Genomic DNA, 26,829 nt, shown 5'->3' on the forward strand with positions numbered 1-26,829 from the left:
CATTTGTGAATATATATGCACTTAAATTCAATATAATCACAGTTTTGATTTTCAAAGAATCTAAATTATGTCAGAATACACATTAGAACGTATATGTTTGGTCTCTTATCGTATTTTCGATTGCTCCACATTTATTCAACTACCCATCGGCAATAAACTAGAAGTGATGTTTCTTTCTTTACCCATATACTGGGATGCGGAAGAAGCTATGTTCATTCAAGTATTTATTTTAACTGCAGAAATATACTGCATAATCATCTTACAAAAAGATCAAGTGTTCAGTATATTGTGCCTATTTACTTCTCTTAATTCATAAATTTACAGAGATATAAGGAACAGAAGTATGTAATTACAAAACTCAAGAAAACTATTATTCTTTCAGATTTTTGACAAACTTATTATTGCCAGTCATAATAAAAACTGTTACAAATATGTGGTGCATACTGTACGTCCTGTTTTGGAGTATTTAACCATTATTTCATGGTGGTCCGTCTTCGGCAAAATTCACTGCGAAAGTAGACTGCAACGTCTCGAAAACTCTGCATGACATGTGACATGGCATCTGCGACCTCAAAACGTTGCACTTAAAATAATATCCAATTGTAAACGTACGTACAGCAATAGCTGCTAGGTGGAACATTTTCATGCCTGTATGTAAATAAGGCGGGGAATTTGGATTTTTATGACTGACATATTGTGTGTGAATCCTGTCTAATTGTTACTTATTAAAACAAATTTAACATTATGGACCACATTTTTTATGCTCGGTAAAACTGTATGTAAAAGAATTTGTTGTGACAGTAACTAGCATTACTGTGAACAAAAATAATAGAAATATAACCTAATTCAAAATTTGTAAGGAACAGTGAAGGTTTAGTGTTAATGATTTAATGATTAGTATGGTGTAAATATTTTCTTTCTTGCAAATGTATGCGAACAAACGCTGATCTAATGAATTTTGCTGTAAATTGAATGGTAGTCAGTATAGCTCAACTGATTGTTTATGATTATAAATTTAATTAATCTACTTGATATTAATTGCACAAATTTTTATAGTTTACTGAAAGTATGCTTGTAAATTGAATTAATCTTGTTACTTTGTATTATATATGTTTGTATAGTTTTGGCCGATGAATTGTATATGCTTTATACAGAATAGTAATCTCTATTGATCTATTGATAAATTGTTTGTGTTTGTAATTTGAAGTAGTTTGCATGATACGTATTATCAATTTCTGTATATCACAACTGGTTGAATTGTTCATGCCTTAAATTTAATTAACTTGTTTTGTATTATACATTTACCTCAACTGATGAATGATCGTTTGCGTTTGTAAATTTAATAATCTGACTGGCTATGTATTGTATATTTTTAATAGAGCCATCGATGTAGCTCAGTCGGCAGACTCGCTGGACTGCTGATCCGGAGCTGCTTTCGGGCTTGGGTTGGATCTACCTTTCGTCTGATTGAATGGTTTCTTCCGAGGTTTTCCCAGCCATGGGACTGAAGGCGGATGGTCTATGGCGAGTCCTCGGCATCACTTCATTTCACTCCTTTGATTTGATTACCTTGTTGGGTATTTCCGAGGTTTTCCCCAACCAAAAGGCAAATGCCGGGTAATCTTTTGGCGAATCCTCGGACCTCATCACATCATTGTGGAAAATTACTGAATTGTGAAATTGTAAGAATTGTAAAATATTGTAAAAATTGTAATTGTAATATTGCAAAAGTTTGTAAAACTTGTAATTGTAATATTGTAAAATTCTGACTTGTTCCACATCTTAAAGGTTCATTGGTCATATAAGATCTATGGAATATAATAAATGAATAAATGAATATTTCGCGCAGCTGATTAAAAAAACAACATGGCGGTGAAAAACTTTTATAATCATTACACTTACAAATCAAGGCATACATACGCGAGGCATTATCTGGGATGCGTACTGGGAGAAACCCATTTGTCAAGGCCATAAAATGTACGTAGAAGTGGCCTCTTGTAGTTAGAGGTGTCAGAAAGTGGCTGTGGGTTTGTGTATTACTAAGTACTTTCTTTGTATGTGCTCATTGTTGTTCACCATTTAATAGAAAATAAATGACAAATTGTTTAAGAGAAAAAAAAACACTCACTTCAGGCACCATAAAAATAAATTCAGTTGTGAATGCTGCAGTTCCCCAAGGATTCGCAATCAGTCAGTACTTAAATGAAAAATCCAGACTGTACTCGTATTCCAAAACTCCTAATTTTGAAGCAGAAACCTACACATTAGCGTATTGAATTTGATCTATGTGTAAGCAGATAGTCTTTTGAGGTTATACTTACACGTTAAACACATTTCACAGATAACACAATTGCAAGGCATTTCGGCCGTGTGACGGAAACAGTTTTTATCCATGACTATAACGAAAAACATGCCTTTACTAAATACTTTGCGTTTGTAATGTAGGCTTTCATTCAACATTACTTTATTCTACTAGTGAGATAGTTTGAACTTAATCTCACAGTTCATTAGTATTTTCCTAGTACCCGGGCACACACGTATACTTTTCCATTGAACTATTCTTTTACTCAAGAAGTTAATATATTAGTTACTAGATGTCACTACCTCTACTATTTTTTACCACTTCTTGAATATATATACACTCAATCTCCTTCTCTTTTCTCTATCTACTACGTCGTAATTTGTACATTGCATTCATATTTAATAAGTATTTTTTTTTTAATTTGTAATAATTTACCTTTCGGGAGGCGAGGAGACTTGAACCCTTGAACCTACGAAGTTGCGTTTATAGGATTTTATAACACGCGTTAGTCAACTGAGCTAAACAGACACAATAATTAATTACGTTTTAAATATTCCTCTTAAGTTTAAGAAAGTAACATGTGAAATTATATTAATCACATTAATCCCGTGAACACTTCTAAATAATCCCTGAAACTTAAAAAAAAAAACGAAAATACATGTTGAAAATGAAAAAATATATATTAAAATTATATAATTAATTATAATTTGTTATTTATCCAACGCCTTAGATACCATTCTTCACTAATCATGGCCTCCTAAATCATAACCTATCTAGTACACGTATCGATTCTAAAATCCATGCCATGATACGTGATTATATGAGGACTTATTTTCAACATATTTTCTTTTATAAAAGATAATTTTTGGTTATGGTCATGGATCAAATTACGTATGGTACTTGTGAGCATGATCTTTATTGCGTCCTCGTGCTTAAATCTTTCCACTCGCGCAATAAAGATGCACTTACCTCACAAGCACCATAGTAAATATTTTTTTTTTTTAGACTTCCCGAACATCTGTAACTCTTTCCGAAGACAACCATCACATTTGAATACTATTTGCGTTTGTGAATGTTCAGATGTTTCTTTAAGTTTCCCAATTGTGAGAAACAAATTCCACACACTTCGCATTTCCATGGCTTGTCGCCTTTGTGAATACGAGCGTGTGTACTCAAATTCGACGAAGATATAAAACACTTTCCACACACCTCGCATTTGAATGGCCTTTCGCCTGTGTGTATGCGAGCATGTACGCTTAAATGGGAGGATTTCGAGAAACACTTTCCACACGCCTCACATTTGAATCGCTTTTCGCCCGTGTGTATGCGTGCATGATTGTTAAATTTTGACGATTCAGAGAAACATTTTCCACATACGTCGCATTTGAATGGCTTTTCGCCTGTGTGATTGCGTAAATGATACCTTAAATGTCCTAATTGTGTGAAACACTTTCCACATTCTTCGCAATTAAACGGCCGTTCGCCTGTGTGAATGCGAGCATGTTTGTTGAAATTTCCTATATGTGAGAAACACTTTCCACAAATCTCGCATTTGAATGGCCTTTCGCCTGTGTGAATGCGTGTATGTTGTTTTAAATGGCCGGATTGTGAAAAACACTTTCCACAAGCGTCACATTTGAATGGCTTTTCGCCCGTGTGAACGCGTATATGTCTCCGTAATAGTTTGAATCGTAAGAAACATTTCCCACAGACATCGCATGTAAATGTCTTTTTTCTTGCGTGTATACGAAAATGAAGTTCCAGAGATTCCTGTGTCACAAAAACCTCGCTGCATATATTACACTTGTTAGAATTACTGCTCACGTTGCTAATGATTGAACAGTCTTGTCTCTTGTTACCACAATGTGTTAATTTGTGTTCATGATTAATGCCGGTGCATTGATGTGAAACATTCTTCTCAACATTATCCACAACGCTGAAATAAATATAAAAACTTATCGGGCTTAACAGTAATATATCTGGTGATATCAAATTATACCAATCAATATATTATACAACAACACATAATAAACTTTTAGTAGTGAAGACGGAAAAAAAGAAAGACGATCGCGTAATGGTGAAGATCGATATCTGTTCCTTCTACCACATCAAAGTAGATTTCCTCGATAGAGGATTTGGTGGTACATAGAAGAAGGTAAGAATCCCAATGTAGGCCAAAAGCAAATTCTGGAGAAACTATCTTAATTGAAGATGGAATAAAACAGAAATATTTGGCATAATAAATTAAAAAGCAAGACTTGTACATAGAAGAAAGCACTATAATGATTACCAGTTTAATAATAATAATAATAATAATAATAATAATAATAATAATAATAATAATAATAATAATAATAATAATAATAATAATAATAATGATTTATTTAACCTGATAGAGTTAAGGCCATACGGCCTTCTCTAACACTCAACCAGAAGTAAAAACTGCGTTACAAAAACACTACAAATTTACAAAGTACACTACAATTTTATACAGAAAACTGAATACGTTGATAATAATAAAATATAAAGAACAAGTAAGAAGACATCGGACATAATATATAACATACAGAAAGAAAGAAAAAGCATAGTAAAATGTGAACAGCAGGTCAAAACAAATGAAGCATATAAAGTATAAAAAATTAAGACAATTATTGATAATAATAATAATAATAATAATAATAATAATAATAATAATGAAATAAGATTAGTAATAATAATAATGATAATAATAATAGTAATGATAATACTAATAGTAATAATAAAATAGTACAGTACAAAGCATACAATGAATACAATATTTTTAAGTACACACAGTAAGGAAAATTATGATTATATATAGATCAACTTACTACATTAGAGATATACCATTATCGGAAAATATGAAAACAAAAATATAAAATAAGAGAAATATAAGCAATATTCCAAATCATTTATGTATTCTTTCATCATCATCATCATCGTCATCGTCATCATCATCATCATCATCATTATCCTGTCAAGTACTAGTCCCAAAAGAAGTGTTACGGCCAGAAAAAGCGATTTTCTTGCCATCTTTTCATAGGTCGACCAAGTGACCGTTTCCCATTTGGATACTTCATTATTGCCTTAGGGATCCTGGATGAAACCATTCTTGAGACGTGTTCCTTCCAGTTTAACTGATATCTGGAGATATAGTCCAGTATTGATGACACATTAAGTTCTGGAAGGATATCTTCATTTTTCTTTCGATCCCATTTAGTGTAGCCATCTGTTTGGCACATGAATTTAATCTCGCAAGCTGTTAGTCTGCTTTAATCTCTTGTCCTTATAGTCCACGCTTCAAAACCATAAAATAGGACTGGTCGAGCTATTATTTGATAAAGACGAGTACGAGTTGATTTTTGTACTAATGAAGGTTTTAAACCTATGTTAATAATCCGCATTGATTTGTTAAATTTTACAATTTTCTCTGATAAATCCAAATTTTCAACAAAAGAAAGTTTATATCCTAACTAATTACGAACCTTATTAACTCTTTCCAAAATTGTGTTATATAAATAAATTTTGCTTGAATTCATTCATTGCAAATAAATTTCTGAAATCTATTTTACTATATAAAACATCAACCAGTGGCAAATCATCAACAAATTTTTACAGATAAAAGTACATTTTAAGACATTTAATTTCAACGAAGTAATCTATATATCATTGGAAATTCCAAGATCAGCAGGAACATCTTTGATACGTTTTCATTGTTATGTTGTAGCCATGTCTCACTCTGTTTCTTGCACCATGATTTTGTTAAAATATTCCTATTCCTAACTATGTGGCACTGAAATTGAGGAAAGAGGCATAATCCTCCGACACTGGATGTAAGGTCAAGGACAACAGATGGAAATACTAGTAACCCTAACAATAATCGATTCTAATGCGAAAATAGAACTGTAATGATGCAGTGGGTTGCACAGTACACTCACCTCTCAGAAAACACTTCATCCTCTTCTGAAGATACTTCCACTTTCTGTTCCTGCTGAACTCTGTCCACATCAAACAAATCTTCCTGGAAAAGTGAATAAATATTGAACAGATGACCATATTGGTCTTCGGTTTCCTGTCAGAGACATAACTTCTCAAACCTAATGAATGCAATCTCAATTTTCAGTCAGGTTTGACTTCTTTACAAAATCTAATTGGTTCTCCCAAACCGCCATGAATTACATTCTTCATGTATAATTTAAATTCAAGTTATTTGCCAGTATTAAAACGCACTGGATCCAAGTTTCAACCTTAAAAATAAGTGCATGAAATGTACATTACAAATGACTTTTAAGGAACCCGTTGGTTCATTGCCGCCCTCACATAAGCCCGCCATTGTGCAAGATTAATCCAGGATCTATCATATCCAATCTCCCTCAAATCCATTTTTATATCCTAACATTTACGTCTCGGACTCCCCAAAGTTCTTTTTCCGTCCTGCGTCCGAAATAACACTCTGTATCCATTTCTAGATTCGCCCATACGTGCTACATGCCCTGCCCATCTCAAACGTCTGGATATAATGTTCCTATAATGTTCCTAATTATGTCAGGTGAAGAATACAACGCGTGCAGTTCTGAGTTGTGTAACTTTCTCCATTCTCCTGTAACTTCAACTCTCTTAGACCCAAATATTTTCCTAAGCACCTTTTTTTCAAACACCGTTAATCTTTGTTCCACTCTCAAAGTGAGAGTTTAATTTTCACAATCATACAGAAGAACCGGTAATAGAATAATGCATATTATTACTGCAAAATAAGAAATCAAAATTTGCTAGAATATTCGATGCATGTGAACAATAATTATGTATTTAGTGCAATATGAGTACACTAACTTATGTATCACTGCTGAAAGTTTAATTTCCTCAATATGCACACTCTCTATTACGACTTGCTTTTTTTTTTTTTTTCAAATATGATAGCAAAAAAAGAATGATTTTGCCTCCACACATTCAACTTGTCCTTATTGATTATAACTATAAAATAATATATAATACAGATATTCTCAGCAGAGGAACTTGGATTTAGAAAAGAAACCTGAAATTTGTCATCACTGTGGAAATTTGTGAAATAATAAGAAACCTGATGAGAGATAAAGAAAGTTATGGCAGATCAAAGTCCGTAGAAAACATTTTTAATTCTGACTTTATAAACGCAGGTCCAGAATATTGTAATCGGCATTCAGAAAGGAGTGTAATACACTATGAATCAAGTTCATTAAGGGACAGTAGTTCAGCCACCTAACAATGTGCCATAATTTTACGGATTTGTTTGTAACAAAATAAATCCAAATTGTTATAAACAAAGCTGTATTTTTTTTATAAACTAACTCCTTACAACAATAACAATAATAATAATAATAATAATAATAATAATAATAGTGATTTATTTAACATGGCAGAGTTAAGGCGATACGGCCTTCTCTAATACCAGGAGTAAAACTGCGTTACAAAAAACACTGCAAATTTACAAAGTACACTACAATTTTACACACAAAGCTGAATAAGATAATAATAATAAAATGTAAACAACAAGTAAGAAGAAATCAGACATAATTTATAACATACAGAAAGAAAGAAAAAAGCATAATAAAATGTGAACAGCAGGTCAAAATAAATGAGACATACAAAGTATAGAAAAAAAAGACAATTATTGATAATAATGATAATAATAATAATAATAATAATAATAATAATAATAATAATAATAATAATAATACTAGTAGTAGTAGTACTAATAATAATAATAATAATAATAATAATAATAGTAATAAAATAGTGCAGTCCAAACCATACAATAAATACAATATTTTTAAGTAAACACAGTAAGGAAAATTATGATTATATATAGGTCAACTTATCACATTATAGATATACCATTATCGGAAAATGTGAAAACAAAAATATAAAATAAGTTAAATATCACTAGAACAGGCAGGATTTGAAATTGAACGGGTTACATCATCTTCTTGTTTATGCGGATGACGTGAATATGTTAGGAGAAAATCCACAAACGATTAAGGAAAACACGGAAATTTTACTTGAAGCAAGTAAAGCCATCGGTTTGGAAGTAAATCCCGAAAAGACAAAGTATGTGATTATGTCTCGTGACCAGAATATTGTACGAAATGGAAATATAAAAATTGGAGATTTATCCTTCGAAGAGGTAGAAAAATTCAAATATCTTGATGCAACAGTAACAAATATGATACTCGGGAGGAAATTAAACGCAGAATAAATACGGGAAATGTCTGTTATTATTCGGTTGAGAAGCTCTTATCATCCAGTCTGCTGTCCAAAAATCTGAAAGTTAGAATTTATAAAATAGTTATATTACCGGTTGTTCTGTATGGTTGTGAAACTTGGACTCTCAATTTGAGAGAGGAACATAGGCGAAGGGTGTTTGAGAATAAGGTCCTTAGGAAGATATTTGGGGCTAAGAGGGATGAAGTTACAGGAGAATGGAGAAAGTTACACAACGCAGAACTGCACACATTGTATTCTTCACCTGACATAATTAGGAACATTATATCCAAACGTTTGAGATGGGCAGGGCATGTAGCACGTATGGGCGAATCCAGAAATGCATATAGAGTGTTAGTTGGGAGACCGGATGGAAAAAGACCTTTAGGGAGGCCGAGACGTAGATGGGAAGATAATATTAAAATGGATTTGAGGGAGGTGCGGTATGATGATAGAGACTGGATTAATCTCGCACAGAATAGGGACCCCTAGCGGGCTTATGTGAGGGCGGCGATGAACCTTCGGGTTCCTTAAAAGCCATTTGTAAGTAAGTAAGTAATCACTAGAACATATAAAAAAATGTGAATACGTGGAACCATGGAATACAACACTTTTCATAATAGTAAGTTAGTTTGGCAACTCGTCATAAGATAATTTTCTGACTTGGATTTGAAAGATTTCAATGTTCGGCAGCCCTTGACTTCAGGCGGCAGAGAGTTCCAGTAGCAACAGGAGGAGGAATACAGAGATGATGTGTGAAGTGGAATTTCTATCGTGTTATCGCGTTGTGATCGAGTATTAATATTATGATAGCGAGAGAGAGTATGAAAACGAGCGAATAAAGAATAGGGGGATGAAGTGTGAATAAGTCGATATAAAAGAGAAATAGAGTGCAGATTTCTCCTCTCATGTAACCTAAGCCATAATAACTCCTCGAAAGAAGGTGAGATATGATCATAGTATCGAACATTACAACAATCTCTTGTGGGTTTTGGATAAACTTATATACAGTATATATTAGTTTGAACTTATCAATGAATGTCTAGCATAGCAACAGATAGACCAATATAAGAAAGGAAAATTTTGTAATGTCTATATATTCCAGAATATACTAGAAATACATATATATATATATATATATATATATATATATATATATATATATGGGAATTATTATTCTATTTAAAATCTAAAAATAAAAATTCTACAAGTTAAGAAACTATTGGAAACAAGAAAATGATTAATAATGCACACTGCTAAGGGTTTTCAGATAGTTAAAAATGCAGCATCTGACTGTGAACTACTTACTTCAACTTCACATTTAACGAATGCAAAGCTCGCAGGCACTATGGTGTCTTCAATTTTTATCTCTGATTTGATTTCGTAACTGTAATCCACGCAATCTGCCTTCATATCCGTCACGTCCATATACGACAAATTCCCTTCCTATAGAACAAAAATACAACATGAATAATTTTATTGAGTTGTATTGAAATTTACTAATTGGCAGCCGTCAGACTGTTTCTGAATGACCGATATTGGCTACCTCTCTCAACACAGATAACAAGTTACATAATTACTCATAACGGGCCAAGTATTTCTTGTGAAAATAGTTTACATACTGTGATATGTAAAAGAAACTGATTTATATTCTACAGCATTGTGCAAGATTATGATATTTTATTATTCATTACTCTTTACCTCTGATGAAGCCTTATTCTCTTCTAATTTGTATGTGTTGTCTTGTTGTAAGTCCAATCATCCTCAGGTTCCAGCTTGACTAAATCCATCACAACTGAAAACGGAGGTTATGTAACTGACCGTGATTTATAGAAACTCAGTTGTTGAGATAATGTAATACAAGTTGCTACAATCTAAGTCACATGACACTTTCCCATAATCATCTACTTTCAAAATAAACCTGCCAAGACCCCTAGAATTCTCTACCTGCTAGTCCTAGGAACCGTCGAAATAAAATTAAATCGGAACGCAAACTTACTATATACTTGATCAGTAACTGAGACTCGTCCAAACATGGCTTCTACTCCAGCAAAAAATACTTCAATCTCCAGCAAGTTCGTCTATAGACAATAGTTGTATTTTTAAATATAAAATTTCAGAAGATGTAGAAGTAAGATCAAGTATTTTATAAACTGCTAGTGATTCTATTAACGTGGCCAGGTACTGTACACTACTTACTTACTTACTTACAAATGGCTTTTAAGGAACCCGAAGGTTCATTGCCGCCCTCACATAAGCCCGCCAGCGGTCCCTATCCTGTGCAAGATTAATCCAGTCTCTATCATCATACCCCACCTCCTTCAAATCCATTTTAATATTATCCTCCCACCTACGTCTCGGCCTCCCTAAAGGTCTTTTTCCCTCCGGTCTCCCAACTAACACTCTATATGAATTTCTGGATTAGGTACTGTACACTAAGTATAAATAATTAAATATTACCAGAGTATGACTATTTGGAAAACCTAACCTCAACAAATGAACTGAAATGCAAAATAACGAATGTGATAATGCCCACTAGAATAGCACCTATCGGAATACTCCCTAAACTATACCCATTAGTATTCTATAAATCTTATTAACATAGGTTACATTGCCGCATCTTTAATAAAAGTCGGTCGCACTTAAGGTGCATACTACTTACGTGACGTCAAATAGGCTTACTGCGTCATCAAACTTACTGATGGAGAAAACAGCGACGTTTTATTGGATTCTACCAGATACACGTAACTATGTTGAAATCTCATTTTGATATTACCATTCAAACTAATATCACAGTTCAGTATATACAGTCACTAAGCTCAATACGTAGTAAATATGCATCCATAGGTAGTCGCTAACTACTAGAATAGCTAATATCGCCTCATTACAGACAATGCGAAATAGTACTAGCACAGTCTATTGTTCCTATCACACTCACAACACAAGTTTCGTGACTGTATATACTAGACTGTGCTAATACCAGGAGTTGATGAGGCGATAATAGCGACCCTAGTGATTAGCAATTTTCTATGGATGCATATTTCCTACGTCTTGAGCTTCTTGACTGTATATATCTACTAGACTGCTAATAATTCTTACGACACCAGTTACAGTAAAATATCGGTACCGATAGTAATGTAATACATACACTGCAATCAGTCTATAATGTTAAGTTATTTAAGACTAATGTCAATGTTTACTTATAATAGATACACTTCCATCTTTAATATTTTTGAAATGTAAGAAAATGCAATCTTCCTTGCCAGCAATCTAACACTTCCGTCAAACGGATTGATTTCATTCCAGGATATCAAACAAAACTTTATTGATCTACAAAACTGCAAAGCACTAGGATCAAACGGGCCGTGAAAGGCGGGGATATGAAACTGTAGTAGCCAGCTGGAGACCGGTTCAGAATACAATTTACCAATTGAACATTATTAAGTCAGTTTTTCGTTAGGCTACTTGCCACTTGGCGTTTAGTCAGTCTTTCGTGCTCGTACGTATAATTCGCAATAAGGAGATATGTTTTTTTTTTCTTCGTGTAAATTCATTATTATTATTATTATTATTATTATTATTATTATTATTATTATTATCATTATTATTATTATTATCATCATTATTATTATCTTCTTCTTCTGGCAGACAAGTACAAGGCCTGTTACGGTCTCACATAAAATTTTCACGCCGTCTCTTAACAGGACGACCCACAGATCTTTGGCCATGTGGTACATAATCATAAATTGTCTTTGGAGTCTACTATTACTCATTCTTTCGAAATGATGTTTCCAATTAGACTGATACTGAGCATTGTAATCTAAAATTGGTTGAGTTTTTAGTTCGTTTAAAATTTCACAATTTCTTTTCAGATATCATTTATTATAGCCCGCTATTCTTCGCATGAATCGCATTTCACAAGCCGTTATTCTGCTTTTATCTGCTTTCCTCAGTGTCCACGCTTCGCTGCCATAGCTGAGCATCGGTCGTGCCTATGTGTTGTAGAGACGTATGCATATTTTCTACATATTACTAAGTACATACTGGCTTTTAAGGAACCCGGAGGTTCATTGTCGCCCTCACATAAGCCCGCCATCGGTCCCTATCCTGAGCAAGATTAATCCAGTCTCTATCATCACATCTCACCTCCCTCAAATCCATTTTAATATTATCTTCCCATCTATGTCTCGGCATCTCCAAAGGTCTTTTTCCTCCAGGCTCCCAACTAACAATCTATATGCATATCTGGATTCGCCCATACGTGCTACATGCCCTGCCCATCTCAAACGTCTGGATTTAATGTTCCTAATTATGTCAGGTGAAGAATACAATGCGTCAGCTCTGTGTTGTGCAACTTTCTCCATTCTCCTGTAACTTCATCCCTCTTAGCACCAAATATTTTCCTAAGCACCTTATTCTCAAACACCCTTAACCTATGTTACTCTCTCAAAGTGAGAGTCCAAGTTTCACAACCATAAAGAACAACCGGTAATATAACTGTTTTATAAATTCTAACTTTCAGATTTTTTGACAGCAGACTGGCGAAAGGTGCTGCAGTTTCGAACTTCATTTTCAGCTGTAGTTTCTGCCCTTATTCATATGCGAATAGAAAGATAAATGAACACATAATGAATAGGTGCAACAATCAGTGGATATACAGTACAAAGGGTTCAGCGTGAGAGACATCTATGGTCGACACGCTTAAATATTAAGAAAACGATACCGGATATTATACTACCGCAATTTTTGTGGAGTCATGGAAAATTTGGCTCTCATTTAGAACGATTTAAATTACATAAGTAAAATGGCTAATTGTGTATCTGTGAGGTACAGCAAACTGTGGACCAACATCTATTTCACTGTCCAATATTAAAATACGGAAGATTACTTTTGGTCGGACATTTATATTTTTTATAAAGTAATATAAGAAAAAGCATTAATCAATGTGATTAGAAAAAAAATGCAGCTATAAAAAAAGGTTTTGTAATTTTATATGTAATGTATTTAAGTTCTTGCAATTAATGTAGTAGTTATAAATGTTAATTTTAAGTAGCATAGACTGGGTTATCCACATGAAATGATATATTATAATAATATAAATTATCAGTCAATGGCCCGGTTTCTTCAACGTTTGTTAAAATGCACCTAACATAGCGTTAATTAACTGTAAGTTAAAAGTATGAATTGCTGTTAAAAATATTGCGTTTCTTCAACGTTACATTTCACATTTTAACGTGCTGTTTGTTAACTCTCTGTTAGGACCAGAGATTCTATAGAATTTAACCATAACGTATAAACAAGTATAGGCTCACTTCTGTTTTTTGAACTCTGCCAATTATGATTCTCGCTTGTTTCCGTTGTTTGATTCAGAGAGGATAGAAGTCCTTCTATTCTCTCAGGTTTGATTTCTGCTTCTTTCCTCGTCTGTATGACAGCAGCGTGGAGCGGCGTATTGGTAATGCTGTTATGAAATGGAAAACACTGGAACAAAAAGAAATCGTGGGACTAATTTCTCTTCGTTCGAAAGAAACCTTCTGCTGGAAATTATTTCACAGTATAAACCAATTAATGAGAATAAACAAACAAACGGATATAAGTTGAAAGCGAAAAGTGAGGCTTGGCAGAAAATAGCCTATACCATTGTATGAACTTCTGGTCTGTCAAATCACAGAAATCATCCCCTCTGATTATGTATTCATGGATATCATTTTCAAAATAATCCAGATATATAAGTTCAGTATCTAATGCACCAGCCATATTGGATACTTCTATGCTAACAGAGAGTTGAATGATTTAACTGCATGAAATTGGGCAGTTAAATTAACATAGGTTTTAACAGCCTGTTAGTACTAACAGCAGTTGAAGAAATGCTTCAACTGTTAAGTTTACAGTTAAAATGGAATAACATACTATTATAATTTAACAAAGATTGAAGAAACCGGGCCTATACCAATAACCCTTCTGTACTTTCAGGTAAAATAGGGTTCAAGAAATTGTATATTCAAATAAACTCTAATGTTTGCTAAGATTGCAATGACAATATCATTCTAGAGTTATTTTGTATGTTAAAGATAAACGTCCAACTTTAACAATAAGAAATTATATTCATTCCTATGACACAAGACAAAGAAATGATTTTAATATCGCAACATGTAGACTTGTCAAATCGCAAAAAAAATTGTCAAATGTCATTGAAGGTTGCAAACAAATTTCGATCACAAATTTTTAATTTAAGCAGAGCTGCTCTCAAATTTTACATCTCTAGTTAGTTAATTTTAAATCCGTTTTGCAATCTTGGCGAATTTCTTTATTGCACCAATCTCGTTATAATTGTTACATTTTAACTGACCTTGTCTGTACATATTGTTTTTAGACATATAATTTACATTATTAAACTATTAAACTGTTTTCCAAAATTTAGCATAAAACTAGGGCATGACTTGCCATTGTAAGTGCTGTACTGAAAATAAAATTAGACCTGCAAAACAAAAATGACTGATGTGAGAGTTATAAATATCGGTGATCATAATTTATCAGGTGGTTATTATGAGTAATCTATCAACTTGACAGGGTTGACCTGGGGAGGAATATGGTTAACTTTTATATTAATTATCCACATAAAAAACATATACTTATAGTAGAAGAGGCATTCGCTAATAGTATTAAAAATTAGAATGTAATATAGCCTACACTGTATATTCTAACGTTTTATATCATTACATAATAACAAAAAGAAATTAACTTTGTAGTGTGTTATTACAGAGGTAAAACTAAAAGAACCTGCCCTCAGATTTATCCTATAACCTATAATACAGTTTGTTATAGGCCTAATAAAATATCATTACACACTACACATATTTAGGTTAGAAACCATTTATTTATAAAAGTTTCAGCATTTGTGAATATATATATATATATATATATATATATATATATATATATATATACATACATACATACATACTTAAATTCAATATAGTCACAGCTTTGATTTTCAAACACTCTAAATTATGTCAGAGTACACATTAGGCCTAAAACGTATATGTCTGATCCCTTATCGTATTTCCGATTGCTCGATATATACTCGGTACACACCAACAACCACCCATCGGTAATAAAAAAAGAGGAGTGATGTTTCTTTTTTACCCATATATTGGGATGCGGAAGAGAATATGTTTATTCAAATCACTTATTTTAACTTCAGAATTGTATAATGATCTTACAAGGGAATACTGATGGGCATCACTATACATTGTAAGAGATCAAGTGTTCAGTATATTGTGCTTACTTACTGGCTTTTAAGGAACCCGGAGGTTCATTGCCGCCTCACATAAGCCCGCCATTGGTCCATATCGTGAGCAAGATTAATCCATCCTCTGTCATCATAACCCACCTCCCTCAAATCCATTATAAAAATTATCTCCCCATCTACGTCTCGGCCTCCCCAAAGGTCTTTTTCCCTCCGGCCTCCCAACTAACATTCTATATGCATTTCTGGATTCGCCCATACGTGCTACATGTCCTGCCCATCTCAAACGTCTGGATTTTATGTTCCTAATTAGGTCAGGTGAAGAATACAATGCGTGCAGTTCTGTGTTGTGTAACTTTCTCCATTCTCCTGTAACTTCATCTCTCTTAGCCCCAAATATATTCCTAAGTACCTTATGCTCAAACACCCTTAACCCATTTTAACCTAGCGTTACCATATGGTAACACAGTGCAGAAAGCAATATAACTTGCTTCATACCAGTCCTTAATTAATAAAACTGGAATTTTTCTTTGTGAATCCAAGCTACATGATTGGTTCTTTCTTATTACATTATGAAATCACAAATTTATTACACCAGGTGGGCAAGAGCAGCTGCGCGATTTAGATGTTGCTTTCTCAGCAGCAATTTTGGAGAGCAACAAGAAGTAAGATCAATTATTTGTTACTTTGATGAACTTGATTGTAATGTTTGTTGTGGTATTTTACTTATTGTTGGTTGAGTATTCGTGTACATCAAGCACAAGTTTACAAACCGTAACACTGCTGTGGATATAATACATAGTTTCTTACGTTACCATATGGTAACGCTAGGCTAATATGTTGTCACTCATTCATTGTGCTCTCTTGCTACTAACAGTAAGATGAAGGAGTTGCAAGAAAGTACAAGTAACAAAATGAATGTTACAAACAGGTGCGTGGAAGTGCATGAGATACTTTTGGAATTAGAAAACGAAACATTAGAGCATTCTACAGTACATAGAGCCACCAAAGCCCAATTTTGTATCTGACGAGAACTCTGCAGATGTAGAGGGTGCGTGGCATGTTCGACAACCTATGTGGAAGGAAACTAAGTATTGAAGCTGGGGTTATTTTTGTTAATAGCGACAGAACAGGTGGACCACACGATCTAAGAACTAAGGAAGAGACTAATGAAGTGCTTTGTGTGGAGTGTGGCATTGTATGGATCAGAAACATGGACATTACGACGAAATGAAGAGAAACGAATAGAAGCATTTGAAATGTGGATATAGAGAAGAATGGAGCATGTGAAATGGACAGACAGAATAAGAAATGAAGCTGTGTTGGAAAGAGTGGGTGAAGAAAGAATGATGCTGAAATTGATTAGGAAGAGGAAAAGGAATTGTTTGGGTCACTGGCTGAGAAGATACTACCTACTGAAGGATGCACTGGAAGGAATGGTGAACGGGAGAAGGGTTCGGGGCAGAGGAAGATATCAAATAATAGACAACATTAAGAAAAAAAAACAGGAAGCCAGAAGATAGGAAACATTGGAGAATGCTTGGTTTGCAATGAAAGATCTGACCTTGGGCAGAACACTGAATGAGTGATGAATATATTATTTGTATGCTAAAGTTCAGTTAAGTACAATAAATTGCTTGAAAGATGTCATTATAAGGCAACAACTCATTCTTTAAGATTTGACAACATAATGACCTAGCGTTAATCGAAGGATTAATCTCCAATTTTTTTAGTTCCATTTCGTACAATATTCTGGTCACGAGACATAATCATGTACTTTGTCATTTCGGGATTTAGTCTAATTGTTACCATATGGTAACGCCATGTAATTCCACATACTCGCTTCAAGAATAGAAAACAAAAGCATTGTTGTGTTCAATCACATCCATTTAATTAGTCTATAACGAAATAAACGAAAAACTTGACGAAAAATAATTCAGGCTTCTAAGGGTTAACCTACGTTCCTCTCTCAAAGTAGAGTCCAAGTTTCACAACCACAAAGAACAACCGGTAATATAACTGTTTTATAAATTCTAACTTTGACATTTTTTGACAGAAGACTAGATGACAAAAGCTTCTCATCCGAATAATAACACGCATTTCCCATATTTATTCTGCGTTTAATTTCCTCTCGGGTGTCATTTATATTTGTTACTGTTGCCCCAAGGTATTTGAATTTTTCCACCTCTTCGAAGGATAAATCTCCAATTTTTTTAGTTCCATTTCGTACAATATTCTGGTCACGAGACATAATCATATACTTAGTCTTTTCGGGATTTAGTCTAATTGTTACTTATGAAAACAAATTTAACATTTTGGACCACATTTTTTATCCTCCGTAAAACTGTATGTAAAAGAATTTGTTGTGACAGTAACTAGCATTTCTGTGAACAGAAATAGTAGAAGTATAACCTAATACAAAATATGTAAGGAACAGTGAAGGTTTATTCTTAATTATTAATATGGTGTAAACATTTTCTTTCTTCCAAATGTATGGGAACAAACGCTGATCTAATGAATTTTGCTGTAAATTGAATGGTAGTCTGTATAGCTCAACTGATGAATTGTTTATGATTATAAATTTAATTAATCTACTTGATATTAATTGCACAAATTTGTATAGCTTAATGAAAGTATGCTTGTAAATTGAATTAATCTTGTTACTTTGTATTATATATGTTTGTATAGTTTTGGCTGATGAATTGTACATGCTTTTAAATGAATAGTAAACTGTATTGCTCTATTGATAAACTGTTTGTGTTTGTAATTTGAAGTACAGTAGTTTGCATTATATGTATTAACAATTTCTGTATTTCACAACTGATTGAATTGTTTATGGCTTAAATTTAATTAACTTACTTGTTTTGTATTATACATATTCCTCAAACTGATGAATGATCGTTTGAGTTTGTAAATTTAATAACCTGATAGGCTATGTATTACTTACTTACTGGCTTTTAAGGAACCCGTAGGTTCATTGACGCCCTCACATAAGACCGCCATTGGTCCCTATCCTGAGCAAGATTAATCCAGTCTCTACCATCATATCCCACCTCCCTCAAATCCATTTTAATATTATCTTCCCATCTACGTCTCGGCCTCCCCAAAGGTCTTTTTCCCTCCGGCCTCCCAACTAACACTCTATATGCATTTCTGGATTCGACCATACGTGCTACACGTCCTGCCCATCTCAAACGTCTGGATATTATGTTCCTAATTATGTCAGGTGAAGTATACAATGCGTGCAGCTCTGTGTTGTGTAACTTTCTCCATTCTCCTGTAACTTCATCCCTCTTAGCCCCAAATATTTTCCTAAGAACCTTATTCTCAAACACCCTTAATCTCTGTTCCTCTCTCAAAGTGAGAGTCCAAGTTTCACAACCATACAGAACAACCGGTAGGCCCTAATATAACTGTTTGATAAATTCTAACTTTCAGACTTTTTGACAGAAGACAAGATGACAAAAGCTTCTCAACCGAATAATAACAGGCATTTCCCATATTTATTCTGCGTTTAATTTCCTCCCGAGTGTCATTTATATTTGTTACTGTTGCTCCAAGATATTTGAATTTTTCCACCTCTTCGAAGGATAAATCTCCAATTTTTATAGTTCCATTTCGTACAATATTTTGGTCACGAGACATAATCATATACTTAGTCTTTTCGGGATTTAATTCCAACCCTATCGCTCTACTTGCTTCAACAAGAATTTCCGCGATTTCCCTAATTGTTTGTGGATTTTCTCCTAACATATTCACGTCATCCGCATTGACAAGAAGCTGATGTAACCCGTTCAATTCCAAACCCTATGTGTTATCCTGAACTTTCCTAATGGCATATTCTAGAGCGAAGTTAAAAAGTAAAGGTGATAGTGCATCTCGCTGCTTTAGCCCGCAGTGAATTAGAAAAGCATCGGATAGAAAATGGCCTATACAGACTCTGCAGTAAGTTTCACTAAGACACATTTTAATTAATCGAACTAGTTTGTTGGGAATACCAAATTCAATAAGAATATTATATAAAACTTCTCTCTTAACCGAGTCATACGCTTTTTTGAAATCTATGAATAACTGACGCACTGTACCCTTATACTCCCATTTTTTCTCCAATATCTGTCGAATACAAAAAATCTGATCAATAGTCGATCTATTACGTCTAAAACCACACTGATGGTCTCCAATAATTTCATCTACATATGGAGTTAATCTTCTCAAAAGGATATTCGACAAAATTTTGTACGACGTCAACAAAAGTGATATTCCTCGAAAGTTACCACAGTTAGTCTTGTCCCCCTTCTTAAAACTAGGTACGATTATGGACTCCTTGCATATTATATGTATTATATATTTTTAATAGAGCCATCGATGTAGCTCAGTTTGCAGACTCGCTGAGCTGCGTTCGGGCTTGGGTTGGATCCCCCTTTGCTCTCAATGAATTGTTTCCTCCGAGGTTTTCCCCAGCCATGGGACTGAAGGCGGATGGTCTATGGCGAGTATTCGGCATCACTTCATTTCATTTCGGTCTTTCCGAGGTTTTTTCCAACCAAAAGGCAAAAGATGGGTAATCTTTTGGCGAATCATCGGACCCCACATCCTTGTAGATAAATTACTAAATTGTGAAATTGTAAAATATTGTAAAAAAAAAATGTAAATATTGTAATTGTAATATTGTACAAGTTTGTAAAAATTGTAATTGTAATATTGTAAATTTTTTACTTGTTCCACATCTTAAAGCTTCATTGCTCATGTAAAATCTATGGAATATAATAAATAAATTAATGAATGAATATTTCGTGCAGCTGTTAAAAAACAACATGGCGGTGAAATACTTTTATAATCATTACAGTCATAAGTTAAGGCAAACATACAGCGAGGTTGAGTCACGTGAGGCATTATCTGGGTTGCGTACTGGGAGAATCCAATCGTCAAAACCATGAAATGTACGTAGAAGTGGCCTCTTGTGGTCAGAGGAGTCAGAAAGTGGCTGTGGGTTTGTGTATTACTAAGTGCTTTCGTTGTATGTGCTCACTGTTGTTCACCATTTAATAGAAAATAAATGACAACTTGCTTAACAGAAAAAAAAAACACTCACTTCAGGCACCATAAAAATAAATTCAGTTGTGAACGCTGCAGTTTCCCAAGAACCCGCTATCAGCCAGTACTTAAATGAAAAATCCAGACTGTATTTGTATTTCAAAACTCATAATTTTAAAGCAGAAAGTTACACATTAGCGTATTGAATGTGATCTACGTGTAATAAGATACGTCTTTTGAGGTTATACTTACACGTGAAACACATTCCACAGATATCACAATTGCAAGGCATTTCGGCCGTGTGAAGGAAATAGTTTTTATCCATGACCGTAACGAAAAGCATGCCTTTACTATATACTTTGCGTTTGTAAGGTAGGCTTTCATTCAACATTACTTCATTCCACTAGTGAGATAAAGATTTTACCTCACAGTTCATTAGTATTTTCCAAGTACCCGGGCACACACGTATACATTTCCACTGAACTATTCTATTACTCAAGAAGTTAGGATATTAGTTACTAGATGTCACTATCTCTACTATTTTTTTACCATTTCTTGAATATACATACACTCAATCCCCTTCTCTTTTCTCTATCTACTACGTCGTAATTTGAGCATTGCATTCATATCTACTATACAGGGTGTATCAAAAATACGTGTACAAACTTCAGGCATGGGTTCCTTACACCAAAAGAAGGAAGAAAGTTCATAAAAACATATGTCCCATAAACCTTTGTTTCCCCGTTATTCATTTATTACTAAAAGTTTGCGTTCAACGGCCTTCGAGGTCCAACCTCAAAACTTCATTTCTTTATGCACTCATTCATAGAAGGCTGTGACTCGTTGTATCAGAAATGGACTGCAGATGGCGAAGTGTTGCCATGGAGACTTGTTTACATGTGTCATTTGTCATTAGTCTGTCTTCAACGTTGCAATTGTGAACGTGGAGTGAGTTAACGTGTTTCGTTCAACCATGGCAGGACGATATTCATTTCGTGAGCAGGCTGACATCATTTTTATGTATGGTCGCGCGAATGGTAATGGACGCGAGGCTGTACAACAGTATCAGATGGCGTTTCCAGACTGAAGACAACCGAATCATCAAACTTTTGTTGCTGTGTATCGTCGCGTTGCTGAGACAGGAACCGTTGCACCACAGACTGGTGATCGAGGAAGACAAGAGTGGTTCGTACGCCGAACCTCGAAGAAGACATTTTACACTGTGTCGAAGACGATCCAGGTATCAGTACAAGACAATTGGCTGTGGCAACTGGTACATCACACAGTACAGCATGGAGGGTACTTCACGAGCAGCTCTTGTATCCGTATCATATGCAACGTGTGCAGGGCCTTTCGCCTGCCGATTATCCACCACGGGAGAACTTTTGCCAATGGTTTCTAGCACAAATAGCCAATCCATTGTTTGTCTCATCAGTTTTGTTTACAGACGAGGCAACGTTTGGGAGAGATGGAATTACCATTTTCCACAATGAACACGTATGGGCAGATCGTAATCCTCGTGCTGTATTTCAGGCTAGACATCAGCAAAAATTTAGGATTAATGTGTGGGCTGGAATTGTAGGTGACTGTCTGGTAGGTCCATACGTTCTACCAGAACGTCTTACAGGTGCTATCTGCAGGGACTTTATCCAAAACACTCTTCCAGAATTACTGCACGAAGATGTGCCTCTGAACATAAGACAAAACATGTGGTTCATGCATGATGGGGCTCCAGCACATTTTAGTCGCCTTGTTCGAGATACACTGACTGGTGTCTACCATGACAGATGGATAGGCAGAGGAGGACCAGTTCAATGGCCAGCACGTTCTCCCGACCGCAGTCCTTTGGATTTTTATCTTTGGGGGCACCTTAAACAATTGGTTTATGGAGCAGACATCCCGGATCAAGAAACTCTTCATCGACGTGTCATGGAAGCCTGCGAAACCATTCGACATCATCCCGGAGTATTTGAAAGTGTGCGACAGTCCATGATTCGACGAGTGCATGCATGTCTAGAAGCAAGAGGAGGACATTTCGAGCATTGGTTATGAGTTTTGTGTGTTGGCACATTATGAGTGTACCAATGTGTTGAACAGTTCCTAACGGGGAAACAAAGGATTATGGGACATATGTTCATATGAATTTTTTTCCTTCTTTTGGTGTAAGGAACCCATGCCTGAAGTTTGTACACGTATTTTTGATACACCCTGTATATATATTTTTTTAATTTGTAATAATTTACCTTTTGGGAGGCGAGGAGACTTGAACCTACGAAGTTGCGTTTATAGGATTTAGAATTGTATAACAACACGCGTTAGTCAACTGAGCTAAACAGACACGATGATTAATTACGTTTTAATATTCCTCTTAAGTTTACAGAAGTAAAATGTGAAATTACATTAATCACATTAGTCCCGTGAACACTTCTAAATAATTCCTGAAACTTCAAAAAAACGAAAATACACGTTTAAAATGAAAAAAAATGTTTATTAAAATTATATAATTAATTATAATTTGTTATTTATCCAACGCCTTAGATACCATTCTTCACTAATCATGGCCTCCTAAATCATAACCTATCTAGTGCACGTATCGATTCTAAAATCCATGCCATGATACGTGATTGTATGAGGACTTATTTTCAACATATTTTCTTTCATAAAAGAGAATTTTTCGTTATGGTCATGGATGAAATTACGTATGGTACTTGTAAGCATGATCTTTATTGCGTCCTCGTGCTTAAATCTTTCCACTCGCGGAATAAAAATGCACTTACCTCACAAGTACCATAGCAACTATTTTTTTTCTTTTAGACTTCCCGATCAACTGTAACTCTTTCCCAAGACAACGCATATAAATGATCTCAGGCCCGTGTATAGGCACACCTGAGTGCAGAAATCTCACTTGTTTACACAACCATCACATTAGAATACTATTTGCGTATGTGAATAATTACATGTTTCTTCAAGTTTCCCAATTGTGAAAAACAAATTCCACACACTTCGCATTTCCATGGTTTATCGCCTTTGTGAATACGAGCGTGTGTACTCAAATTCGACGAAGCAATAAAACACTTTCCACACACCTCGCATTTGAATGGCCTTTCGCCTGTGTGTATGCGAGCATGTACGCTTAAATGAGACGATTTCGAGAAACACTTTCCACACGCCTCACATTTGAATCGCTTTTCCCCTGTGTGTATGCGTGCATGATTGTTAAAATTTGACGATTCAGAGAAACATTTTCCACATACATCGCATTTGAATGGCTTTTCGCCTGTGTGATTACGTACATGATACCTTAAATGCCCTAATTGAGTGAAACACTTTCCACATTCTTCGCAATTGAAAGGCCGTTCGCCTGTGTGAATGCGAGCATGTTGGTTTAAATTGCCTATATGTGAGAAACACTTTCCACAAATCTCGCATTTGAATGGTTTTTCGCCGGTGTGAATGCGTACATGTTCCTTTAATTTTGCCAAACGTGAGAAACACTTTCCACACACATCGCACTTCATTGACTTTTTCATTGTGTGAATACGGACATGATGTTTCAAAGACTGCCGTGTTACAAAAACCTTGTTGCATATATTACACTTGATAGAATTATCGCTTACGTCACGAATGTTTGAACAATCTGGTCTGTTGCTAACAGATTGTATCAAATTTTCTTCTTCACGATCAATATCGGCATCCTGTTGTAACACACTCTTCTCAACATTATGAACAAACCTGAAAAGAGTACAACAATTTATTATTCTCCAAAGAGTTTGGGAAGTAAAAACATAACAGTTATTTTGTAACAGTTCCTTGGCCGTAACTCTTATTAAAGCTAACAGCAGTGTTGCCACGACCTACTCACGAAAATCAGGGGAAAATCATCGAAAAAAAAAAAACAGGAGATTACAGTAGATTAATTAAACATGAATTTACTCTTTGTATTTTAATAATAATTACAAAACAGTGTACTGTAAGAAAGTTGATACTGTTGTATTACAATATAGCACATCCCTAACCAATGATATTGAACAATTTTGCTAAATATAATTACTTTTATCTCTACTCAGCGTACATATCAAAGTCATGCAATTTGTTTTTACACAGTAATGTCTTATTGACGATGTTTCGCATTAAATCTGGAATTTTTCATGTATTCACGAAAGATTTATTTTAAAGGTGATATTAAATACAGTACTGCATTAGCTGTGACTATAACAGAAGAAAAATTATCCGCTTTCTTGCTTTTACATAACAATCCTTTAAACTGTTCACCATTTTCCCACTATAATTTATAATATTCTGGGAGTATTTACTTTTTTTTCTTTCTTTCTGGGACACTTTCACTCATTTTAAATGATCACTGTGCAAGATATGTAACACTAAAATGCCATTACCTACACTTCACTCTCTCACTGTTTCACGTGAACACAATCAGAAACAAACTTCACTATACTGAATAAGTTTCGTTCCTTTTCTGTTCCCCGAGTCCTCAAAACAATAATGAAATAACTTAATTCTGTCGTCGATTTGCAAAAAGGGATACGTCCAAAATAACAAAGTGTTGGAAAATCGCTACAAAAAATCATAAACTTAAAATATTAAAATGTTCATGGATCCTGAATGTATGTATCCATAGTGACCTAATTAGAAAAAAAAGTTTTGAACATTTTAATTTAACTTATAGTTTTGCGATTTTCTAACACTTTATTTTCGAAATGTCTCCTTTTGCAAATTGACGACAGTTATCACATGCTTACGTTGCATGAAGATTATATACTTGTGTGTGAGTGAGTGAGGAAGAGGGTTTACATCCTTTCGTGGTAAGGTTTCAAACATTCGTTCTCTATCGAACTGTAATTATGTTTAGACTATCGAGTGGATTGGAGAGACCCATACCTCTGAGCCATGTGTATAAAACACTGTCTTTGTCTGCTGATATCATAATCCGTTGCTGGACTCCAGGCGAGACCCAAATGAAAGCATTGACTTGTGTATAAGATGCAAAAATAAGACATGATGACATAATATAGGCCTATGTGTACTAAAGTAATGAGTTGAAAATCCGGGCATAGAACTAGGTCACTGCAGCATGACAAAAAGGCAGGAGAAATTCGGACTTTTGACATAAAAATCAGTAGAGCAGTAGATTCAATGGAAAAACAGGAAATCTCCTGGTAAATCAGTAGGTATGGCAACACTGGCTAACAGAACCTTGAAATAATACGTTCTAAATAACAATGTTTATCTGAGGTAGCATAAAATACTCGTTTCACTTTGTAACTAAATTACTACTATTACACAGAACGAAAACATCTTTGATGCTATTGGAATAAATTCTGTTCAGACATCTGTGACAGCAGAGATTGTATAACATATATATAAGATATTCTGGATGGGTTTACAGCAGCTTTCACAGTGCTCACATAGTGTCCCTGGAATAGCGTACTACAATTTTGAGAGTATATTTATGAAGTAATGAAATAATTAAACTACCATCATTTGGTCCAGAGAACTTGCATTTTGGTTCAAGGGTAATTCGTTTAACATGCAATTGTATTTAAATAATTTTATTAAAATACGATCTTTTTTGTCCAGGTATCATAGGCTACATATTAGAGAAAGGATAATTCTTTTAATATGCTTCTTAAATTGATAATGTAGCCAATATATCAGCGTTCATCAGCACAACCCACCCTCAGATAAGAGATACACCAGCGTGCAGCGGTGGCTGCTGACTGGTGTATGTATATATATATATATATATATATATATATATATATATATACACATATATATTATTTTATTGGGTTATTTTACGACACCGAAAGTTAACCAGCATTTGCTCATATTGGGTTGAGGGAAAACCCCGGAAAAAACCTCAACCAGGGAACTTTCCGCGACCGGGATTGGAACGCGGGCCACCTGGTTATGCGGCCAGACGTGCTGACCGTTACTCCACAGGTGTGGACGGAATATATATATATATATA

General features: G+C 34.5%; 2 protein-coding genes across 4 annotated transcripts in view; both read right to left on the minus strand.

Moving 5' to 3' along the window:
- Nucleotides 1-1,033: 1,033 nt before the first annotated feature.
- Nucleotides 1,034-11,872, minus strand: LOC138692002 (zinc finger protein 723-like). 2 transcript variants are annotated; one of them, XM_069814743.1, is made up of 5 exons: nucleotides 11,706-11,872; nucleotides 10,259-10,352; nucleotides 9,866-10,003; nucleotides 6,259-6,341; nucleotides 1,034-4,238 (listed from the first exon to the last, which is right to left on the minus strand). In XM_069814743.1, the coding sequence occupies exons 3-5, from the start codon at nucleotides 9,983-9,985 to the stop codon at nucleotides 3,359-3,361; spliced, it is 1,083 nt and encodes a 360-aa protein (XP_069670844.1). In that variant the 5' UTR covers nucleotides 9,986-10,003; nucleotides 10,259-10,352; nucleotides 11,706-11,872; the 3' UTR covers nucleotides 1,034-3,358. The 2 variants fall into 2 exon arrangements, with proteins under 2 accessions (XP_069670844.1, XP_069670843.1); XM_069814742.1 differs by having other exon boundaries at nucleotides 11,220-11,872.
- An 11,193-nt stretch (nucleotides 11,873-23,065) lies between these two features.
- LOC138692004 (zinc finger protein 678-like) overlaps nucleotides 23,066-26,829 on the minus strand; it is a 33,927-nt gene continuing 30,163 nt past the window's right edge. For both annotated transcript variants that reach the window (XM_069814748.1, XM_069814749.1), the window contains one exon: nucleotides 23,066-24,572. In XM_069814748.1, the coding sequence (XP_069670849.1) occupies nucleotides 23,774-24,572 (799 nt within the window). In that variant the 3' untranslated portion in view covers nucleotides 23,066-23,773. The remainder of the gene's footprint in view (nucleotides 24,573-26,829) is intronic.

This window comes from Periplaneta americana, chromosome 16, assembly GCF_040183065.1.
Source record: "Periplaneta americana isolate PAMFEO1 chromosome 16, P.americana_PAMFEO1_priV1, whole genome shotgun sequence".
NCBI classification, from domain to species: domain Eukaryota; kingdom Metazoa; phylum Arthropoda; class Insecta; order Blattodea; family Blattidae; genus Periplaneta; species Periplaneta americana.

Excerpts from the sequence above, each read along its gene's own strand:
- LOC138692002 (XM_069814743.1), bottom strand. The coding sequence starts at position 9,985 with ATGGACGTGACGGATATGAAGGCAGATTGCGTGGATTACAGTTACGAA. Across the intron at positions 6,342-9,865 it reads TCGTTAAATGTGAAGTTGAA|GAAGATTTGTTTGATGTGGA; the intron begins GTAAGTAGTTCA and ends TCACTTTTCCAG. Across the intron at positions 4,239-6,258 it reads GATGAAGTGTTTTCTGAGAG|CGTTGTGGATAATGTTGAGA; the intron begins GTGAGTGTACTG and ends TATTTATTTCAG.